General features: G+C 34.6%; 1 protein-coding gene across 1 annotated transcript; it reads right to left on the bottom strand.

Moving 5' to 3' along the window:
• Positions 1-3,517: 3,517 nt before the first annotated feature.
• LOC143228022 (apical junction component 1 homolog) lies at positions 3,518-5,809 on the bottom strand. Its single transcript, XM_076459365.1, has 2 exons — positions 5,364-5,809; positions 3,518-4,643 (listed from the first exon to the last, which is right to left on the bottom strand). The coding sequence occupies exons 1-2, from the start codon at positions 5,656-5,658 to the stop codon at positions 3,550-3,552; spliced, it is 1,389 nt and encodes a 462-aa protein (XP_076315480.1). The 5' UTR covers positions 5,659-5,809; the 3' UTR covers positions 3,518-3,549.
• Between the last annotated feature and the right edge of the window lie 4,250 nt (positions 5,810-10,059).

Here is a 10,059-nt window from a genome sequence, read left to right as displayed (position 1 = left end):
TTTAAATTATAAATTTGTTTTTCGTTTTAATAATATCTAATAATAATAACACTTCCGATTTGCTACATTTCTTTGAAATAATTCTCACAAAATCCTTGCCTTTCGATGTATAAATGATAATCTTAAGGGCTTATAACACTAAAATTCATGATCAAACACTGTAAGGCACGGATAAACTACTATGCAGCTTTTTGGTTAAAATCAACAAAAATACAGGACTCATAAGCAGTTGGGTTACATTTCAGCAACTATATTTTTCTCACTAACACACTAATTGTGTTAACCATGTTGAAGAATACGGGTGTGAACTTCAAAATGTACCAGAATGAAGCACATATTATTGAATATGAGTCTGTATGGTAATGCTACAATACCAAGTCAAACATTTTTATTTTTTAACTTTTCAAATCTGTACATCTAATTTGACTACTAATTAAAGCTCTATTTAATTACTGGAACGCCTCACAGAATGTTGTATACAGCTACTTGCCAATAACTTTCCCTAACTTTGATTTGATGGATTAGGATCAGTCCACAACAGCACACTTGCTAGCTGTTTAACTACCGTGTTTCTCCGAAAATAAGACAGGGCTTATATTAATTTTCACTCCAAAATATGACACTAGGGCTTATTTTCGGGGGATGTCTTATTTTGATATATTAAAAAAAATGAAGTTACAAAGTAAAACTATTAAGCTAACCATTTAAAATAAACTATTATTAAACTATTAAACTAACTGATTAATACTTAAACAAACTAATTAACTAACTATTAAACTAATTAATAAATTAATTTTTTTTATTTCTTTCCTCTTCCTGCCACTCTTAACTAGGGCTTATTTTAAGGGAAGGGCTTATATTAAAACTATCCCCAAAAATCACACTAGGTCTTATTTTATGGGTAGGTCTGATTATCGGAGAAACACGGTAGTTTTGTCTGGTCGAGCAGTGGAATTTCACTATTTACTATTATATCTACAGCTCTAAATGCAAAGCGCCTCTTTGCGACAATGTAATGCAAACCTAGAATTCTTGGCTTGTTAGGCCTGTCACATTAAATTGTACTAACGGCTCCTCCCCTACATTCCAGAAAGGGATTGACCTTTAACTTTTCGATTTTTTGTTGGCCTCATTAATTTAACCTAAACTATAATACACAACCTTTTCGACTTGTGATAAAAATACAAAGGATTACGTGTGCATTAATTAACCATTAGGAGTTCCTAATCTTAATAAATACAAAACCACTTCAGTTTTTTTGTGGGAGATTTCTCAAATATTCAAAATAAAAGTTTTAAATTTTAAAGCATATTATAATTAATATTTGTGTCCTTTGTCAAAAGAATAATGTTACATCCTGGAAGAAGCTATAATAATTTAAATAATGATAACAATAACAATTGTATACAAATAATGATTATTATACTGCATGTATATTTATAAATTGTCACTTTAATACTTTCGAAAATCCTTAATACTTACATGTGTTTATGTAGTTATTAGATTACAAAGTAGGGAAGGTTTAATTTGAAATGGAAACATAAAGTACCAGTGTTTTTGTACTACCGATTGCTATCATAATAATCTACTTCTATGTGCTTAGTGTATATTTATTTTGTTTTTGTTTGTTTCCAAATTTCGCGCAAAGCTATACGAGGGTTATCTGCGCTAGCCGTCTCTAATTTAGCAGTGTAAAACTAGATAGAAAGCAGCTAGTCATCACCACCCACCGCCAACTTTTGGGCTACTCTTTTACCAACGAATAGTGGAATTGATCGTCCCCACGGTTGAAAGGGCGAGCATGTTTGGTGTAACGGGGATTCGATTCCCCGACCCTCAGGTTTCGAGTAGAGCGTCCTAACAACCTGGCCATGGCGGACCTTTATTTTGTCATACTGATTAAACGAAAATAAATAAATAAACCGTATCATAGAATCATGTCTACAAAAATACTGACATAAGCTTTCAAAACATTATTCCCTTTCGAAAGTTAAATTTTTTCCACTTACATGAATAGACCAATATTGTTATCATTGCGTTTGCTATAGTAAGATGCTAAAGAAGTTCATGTATATTTGTTTTATAACAAAAATTTCGTAAAAATCCACAAAAAATTCATAAAGAAAGTTAAGTCTTTTGCTTTCATGACTAGGCCTATTTGGTTCTCATAACCACACCACCTATAATTCCTGTAAAATGTGTAAAAGCTGAGTAAAATGTGGTATTAAAAGTAAAAATTAAAAAATAAATCTTAATATTCATCAAAAAGTTGAGTGATGCAAAGTGTAAGATCGTAAAGGTACGTTAGTTCTAAAAACTGTTTAGCAATAACAATATATTTCTTTTTTTTTTAAAAAAAATTAATTCCTACAATCGAACTTACACTTAATAAAATTATTGAAGTGATACCATAATAATTAATATATTAAATTATCTCGCACAATATTAACTGAAAACTATTGCGAATGAAAGCTGTATTAACCAGTTTCACAGTCGAATAAATCTTTTTACTAAATTAGCTTCAGTTCAACTAAAGCAGTTTCATAACATGATTTATTTACTCTTCAAAGCTTGAATATGTGTATATATATATATATACACACCCTAAATGTACATATAAGGCATAATTTGTTTTAAATGTCTACTCATTTCTACGTAAAATAAATATGAGATTTGTTATTATTTATCTCGAGGAAATATTCTATAAAACTATTTATTGCTAACTTTCACTACCCAAGGGATAAGATGAACATATAGCGCTATGAAATTACATAACTAGTATTTTAATATAAGTTAATTAATCTATTATCATTAGATGTAAGAAGCAATAATTCAAGCATCATTTTAATAAACTTATACAAATAACAAGTTATTGTCTTGCGGCTTTCACTATTTAAACAGTAGGCCTAATGGATGTGAGCTTTCAACACAAATATTCTTCCGACAGTCGTTATCGATTTATTTAATACATTATTTCCATATTTAACTATCTCATACTTTTTTATCTTAATTTAACAAAATTCGGGTTTGCAAGTGTTTTCCTGTTATTTTATTGTTGCTCATTTCCGGTCTAAAGAAAGCGAAATATACACAATAAATTTTAAAAAGATCCTGTTCAACCATCGAAAGTGCATCACAAAAACATTAAGTTCACAAACATACAATTATCACAGTATTTATAATAATCGAATTTACAGTGACCATTTTGTTTAGTTTATAATTGTAAATTTATGAAGTATAGGTGTCGCCACGATATGTAAATATACTGTCCATTGGAATACTTATTTACGTGTTAGGTATTGCTTGTTCTGAATGGAATACCCTCAGTGTTCCGAATCTTCTATAAGATTTGGCACAACATTCATTTTTTTGCTTTGATGCTTTCAATTTACAAATGTTCACAATAAGTCTGCATAGCGTATGAATTTTTGTTTCCTTTCTGTATACAGTATCTTAACTAAACTTTTGAAGTTTGCTTTTCCTTATAAGCCGTGAATGCAAAAAACTACCACTTTGAAATCTACTTATAAATAACAGGAAGACGCCATTTTAAAGCATCCACAGTCGTCTTGACTTAGTGACTGTTTCTTTGGCTGAAATGTTGTGAAATATCTCAGCATCAGCCCAAGGTAAGATAATACACATGAACATCTTGGTTGTCCTGCGATCAGTGAGGAACACATTGAAAGGAACAAAAGCCTCTCCACCTTCCACGAAATGTTTAATTTTTGCATATATGTCTGGAAATTCAGCAGCTAAGTTTATTCCTCTTTCCTGCAGGTGACGCTTCATAGCTTCACATTCTTGATGTCTCTCTGTCAGGTCAGATCCAGGTCCTTTAGCTATTGTCAGTATCACAGTTTGAAGGTCATCTTCTGGTTGAGGTGGAGTAAGTCGTAACTTGGTTCCACGCATGATTATGTCTCGCTCCACTAAGGCACCCGCGCCACTGGACATTTCTTGAGTTACACGTACAGCTGCTAGAAGAACAAATTTCTTCCCTGGGTTGTAGCGGTCGCAGAGGGAGCGGATGTGGGCATACGTGTCAGTACCCATGCCCTGGGGTATTATGTCACCTCGAGGGATATAAGTATTTTGCCCACGAATTGAGTCCCAACCCTTACATATGAAGCCTATGGCATCGTCAATGTTATAAAACACAAGTTTCACAGCTCCCCGTCCTCTGGATAGATAGCCTCGCCTTGCACATACCGAGAAGTTACGTCTGGAAATTGGGTCTTGTCTGACTTTTATCAGAATTTGTTGGCACATATTGCTGATCTTTGTGTAAGGACACTGGTCTTGGTGACGATCCCAGTGAGCTTTTCGACAGTGTTTACTACAGTAATAAGTGTAACAATTAGGGCACATACGAAACTTAGCTTGGGCCTCAACTTCAGGCATAACCTTAGTGCATTTGGGGCGATTACACATGATTGATCGTTGTCCCTGAGTTGATTCATTTCGAGATTGTTTCTTATCTAAAGTTGTTACTAGTTCGAAGGTCTGATCGATTGACTCTTGAAAGGAGTAACTCAACTTTTTAGGTGGTTTCTCAGTGTACTGAGTCGGCTCCTGAAGAGAGTGACGCTGACATTGTGGGTCTGGAGTTTTCAGGATAGATTCCTTGAAGTCCATCGAATCTAGGAAAGAATAACGGGTTCTGTGATGGACGTTTGAAAATAGTTTAAAAATATACCAATAGGAACTGAAAAACAAAACTACGTTTCAAGTAACGTTGCTCTCTTGCAATGTAACAAAGCCTGATTTGCTATTAAAACTCGTAGCTAAATGAAGATTCTTTGTCGTACAAGTACGTGTAGTTTTTGAAAATATTTACAATGAAGAGATTTAATTTAGGGAGATAATAAAAATAAACCGACATAACTGTAGGAAAAAAAAAACACTCAGTTATATTAATGCGAAAAAACTTAATGTTATCTGTAGGGACGGTACATAAAAAAATGAAAGATATAAGGTAATCATATATATATATATAACTACTATTACGTTTCTCACTTACAAAACCGGAAACGTGAACAAAGAACTATCGGTACTAGATACCTAGGATTACAAATATCCAATAACGTTCATGCTGATTTTAATGCATGTACGTTCATATGATGTACAAGAGTCGGAAATAGAGTAAACTACTATAACTTGGTCAACAGATTTCTTACAATACATTTTTTATTGTGTGCTTTTGTTCACATACTTTGTGAATTTGAAAATGCTTTAACCAGACTCTTGTCCCAGTATTTTGTCAAATCACGCTACTTGGTCAAGCTCAGGTATTCTATTAAAAACTGACAGGTACATCATATTGGGTCAGGTGAGCGTGCAGGTCAACATGTGCCACCTACCTTGACGTCCCTTCGTCTTCTGGGATGTCTCTTTCACAAGCTTGTCATTTGTGTCTATTTTCAGGGCAAGCCCAAAGTCGGATTCCACAGTCGTGGATGACAAGCTCGAATACGACTTTTCCTCTGTCGCTGTCGGTTCAAAAGGTCCTTCTTCATGATAAGGGCACTCTTTGGCACCCACGTGACTACTGAGAATAGCTGCAGACGAAGTCTTGTCAGCAGGTAACTCTTGGTGAGATTCCACTTTTTTCGGTCCAGTCACTAGCAGAAGAAATTCTCCCTTCTCGTGTTCCATGGGCTGAGCCAAGCATCTGAGGAGCAATTGGACTACTGCGTCGTGACGTCACGGGGCTAGAAGATCGAGAACTGGAAGGTATGGCTAGAAGGGAATCCAGAACGTCATCTAGTGACGTAATAATCTCTTCTCGTTCTTTCTCGAAATAATCTAGGCCTAAGAAGCAAATAAAGAATGAGAAAAAATGTTTGATAATGTAAGTCGTGTATGAAAAACACAAAACTTTGAGATACCGGCTGTTAATTATTATACGTAAGAAGAATTACATGTTTGTTCGTTGTTGTTTTTATTGCAAATGGTGATCACAACCGTAAAGTAGTTCCAGTTAACTCAAAACCAAGTTTTCTGTTAGGAACTCAGTAAGGGTTAATAAGAACGTCTGAGTGAGAGTGAAGAACAGTGAATAATAATACACCAACTTTACCACAACCTATATACACTTTCACCCAGTACTAGGACTCTTCAGGTCGTCCAGAATACGACTTGTGCGAGAGGGTTGAGACATCATATATAAAAGCAAATTATTTATCAAAACGTGTTCGCCTGGTGTGGCCAGGTGGTTAAAGGCACTCGTAATCTGAAGGTCGCGGGTTCGAATCCCCCCTCACACCAAACATGTTTGCCCTTTCAGCCGTGAGGGCGTTATAATGTGACGGTCAATCCCCCTATTCGTTGGTAAAAGAGTAGCCGAAGACTTGGCGGTAAGTGGTGATAACTAACTGCTTTCCCTCTAGTCTTACACTGCTAAATTAGGGACAGATAGCCGTCGTGTATTTTTGCGCGAAATTCAAAAACAAATAAGAAAGTGTTATGGTATGAATTGAGGAGGATTAGCGCCTTGGAACGATAGGAATAAGACGTTCTTTGTCTGGCTCTTGTTCAAAGCGATTTAGACTTAAAAGAATTTGAACTGAGAATATAAGAAGGAGCACTTGAATTTATTGTATATCTTATCAGGACAGCACATTACCTGAAGAAATCACAGAGGACTGCTGAAATCGGGAACAGAAGAGCGGGAAACCGCAAAGACAACAACTACGGGTCCAATAAGACCAGCAAAAGAAATGGCGGGAAAAGCCGTTACGGCTGAACAAAAGACTAATGCAGGTAAGTCAAGCGTAACTGGTGGCAACGATATTAATGTTTCCCCATTGCTAACTCTTTGTACGTTGGCAAAAAGAGAATTAAGTACTGTTAAAAAAACAAATAATGTCATTAAAAAAAAAGTAAAGTTAAGCGTAAATTAATTAAGGAAATTAATTCTTCGGAAAACTCAGAATGTGAGGAAGAAGCAGTGACGGCTACTAATACTGAGGTAGAGGTAGCTACCCCCTGCAATTAGAGTAGGGTTAAGTCCCAATAAGGTAACGGTGAAAAACAGTAACACCATGGAAGTTGATATACATAATAATGAAGAAAAAAATGACAGTGATCAAGAATTGGAAGACCAAGACTTTATCGCTGTCATATCAAAAAGAAATATAAAAAAAACAAACTAACAACCAACAATAATACAGTGACAAAAACAAGACCACCACAATACAAAGTTATAATAGAAGGCATTCCGGGTCAATATAACCAACCCCTGCTTGCCACAGAAGTAAAGAGATGCAAACCAAATGTTAACATAGTTAACATTAAGCGTTTGCCGAGAGGCGGAGTACTGGTGCAAGGGCAAGATGTAGTCGATCTTAACCGACTACTTAAAGAATGGCCAACAGATGCCTTTAAACCTGGAAATATCAAAATCCACCTTCCGGAAGTAAGCCGCAACCAAAATCAATAGTGGTAAGAGGGGTTCATCAGACGATTGACCTGGACCTAGTTAAACAGGCACTTGACGAACAAAACATACCACACACCAAGACAGAAAGAATTATTTCTAAAAAAACACAAACACCTACTAACCTGATTAGAATAGACATTGATGACAGCTACAACATTCAAAATCTAATAAACAATGGAATATTGCTCTGGTATCAAAAATACCAAGTTGAACAATTGAAAACTCCGGCAATTGTTGTAACACAGTGTTACAACTGCCAACGATATGGACATGTTTCAGCAGCCTGCTTAGCAACACCGAGGTGCTGCGGATGTGGCGGGGAACACCATATCAATCAATGTAAAAAAGATAAAGAAACGCCTAAATGTTGTAACTGTGGTCAAACCCACACAGCAAATTACAAAGGCTGCGAAAAATATAAACAAATAAAGCAACGCATTTTTCAGATCAGAACACCAACAGAACAGAATCAACCGAAAACAAACAGCTTACCTAAAACAGACACACCAACAGAACAGAATCAACCGAAAACAAGCAGCTTACCCGAAACAAGCACATCAACAGAACACAATAAAACAACAAAAACTACATATGCAGAAATGTTAAAAGGAAAAGAACCACATAAACAACAAGTACAGAAAACTAATACACAGAATAAGAACACATTAACACAAAAACCAAAAGAAAACAGCATCACCATACAAGAAACGAATGTTAACACAACAGACAAAGCAAGCCTGTTTTCAACAGTTTTCAAAAATGTAATAACTGATTTTATAGCAGAATACACTAAACCAAACCAGACAACTAACTTTCTAGAACTACTGATCACTATTACCATAAAACACGTCACACCTCATATACCCTACATTATAACTACATTAACAGGTTACATGCTCACAGCACAATGTTCACAGTAGTGTATATCAACATCCAAGGTGCAATAGCTTCCAAGAAACATGAGATCGAAGATCTAATAGAAGAATTAAACCCCCAGATTATAATATTAAGTGAAACTTTAACATATAATAATAATAGATTTAAAATACCATATTACTCAACTATTAGAAAAGACAGAAAAAATAAAAATGATGAAAACAGAGGCATAATGCTGCTTCATCAAGTAGATTTATCTGTAGAAGAAATAGAATTAAACAGTAGCAATGAACATGTTACTGTAGATATCCTCCAATTGAATAAAACTAAAATAACTGTAGCAGGAATTTACTGCTCACCCAGTAAACAATTAGATACAACTTTACTAAATAACATCTTTTCCCACAATCAAAACACCATAGTCATGGGAGACTTAAACAGTATAAATGTTTCCTTTGGATGCCGAAGTTCTAATTCAAATGGTAGAAAATTAATACAATTTATTGATGATAATAATATAGCTTTACTGAATGATACCACCCCAACACATACATCCTATTCAACTAACTCTAGTGACATACTAGATCTGTGTATGTGTACATATAATTTAAGCCAGAAATTAGTAAAATTTCAAGTGGGAAAAGATGTAGATAGTGATCATCTCCCAATTTTTTGCGTCTTCGATCTCACCCCTATAAAATGTAACATATAGGAAAGAAAAAATTTAATTACAGTAAAGCAAATTGGCAATGCTATAAACAAGAATTAGATAATCTGTTACCTAATAAAATTATTAAAGAAGTTAAAACGCATGTCGAAATGGACAACTATTGTCAAACAATCACGGATTGCCTTCAGAAAGCAGCCAAGTTAACAATACCAAAACAACACCATAAAACAACAATCAATACATGGAAACCCACCACAGAAATAATCAACCTAATAAAAAAGCGCAGACAACTGAGAAGACAGTACATGATTACAAGAAACAGAGAAACTAAAACACAAATAAACAACATTAGAAATCACATTAGAACTCAAATAAAACAACAAAAACAAAATAAATGGGACAATTACTGTAATAAACTAAACGACATAACTGACCCGAAAAAATTCTGGTCACATCTTAAAAGATTCACAAATGAAAACACAAACACAAAGAAATATCCTCCACTTGAACACAATAACACCATTGCACATACAAATAAAGAAATAGCCGAAGCCTTCAAGGACCAACTCCAAAAATACATTTAAAACACACACAGATCCAGATATGAATACATACTTCTACAATAAAGTCACTGATCACATAGCAAACAATAAACATAAATATGAACCAATATTTCCAGTAAACATAACTAATACAAATATAAGTTCTAACACTGATTATGAAAGCACATTACTAACAAAGGAAATATCCTTACATGAAATACTAGAAGCAATAAAAAACACCAAAAACAAAGCGCCAGGAGAAGATGAAATACAAGTTATTCTCCTAAAAAACGGCACTCCGAAATTGTTTGACCACCTAAATTCACTATTTAACCTATCGCTATCCTCAGGATATATCCCAGTTTCTTGGAAGCTAGCAAATATATTAATGTTCCATAAGAAAGGAAAACCAGCGAATAAACCAAATAGCTACCGACCAATCAGTCTGACCAGCTGTGTAGACAAAATTCTCGAAAGAATAATCAGTAATAGACTCTCCACATTCTTGGAGATAACATCAAAATTAC

This window comes from Tachypleus tridentatus, chromosome 10 (assembly GCF_004210375.1).
Source record: "Tachypleus tridentatus isolate NWPU-2018 chromosome 10, ASM421037v1, whole genome shotgun sequence".
Taxonomy (NCBI): domain Eukaryota; kingdom Metazoa; phylum Arthropoda; class Merostomata; order Xiphosura; family Limulidae; genus Tachypleus; species Tachypleus tridentatus.
The sequence above is the reverse complement of the archived record's forward strand: the minus strand, read 5'-3'. Positions and strand labels throughout refer to the sequence as shown.

Bases quoted from the DNA above. Each gene is read 5' to 3' on its own strand.
- LOC143228022 (XM_076459365.1), bottom strand. From the start codon at position 5,658: ATGGAACACGAGAAGGGAGAATTTCTTCTGCTAGTGACTGGACCGAAA. The intron at 4,644-5,363 runs GTAGGTGGCACA...ATTCTTTCCTAG, and splicing joins GAAGACGAAGGGACGTCAAG to ATTCGATGGACTTCAAGGAA.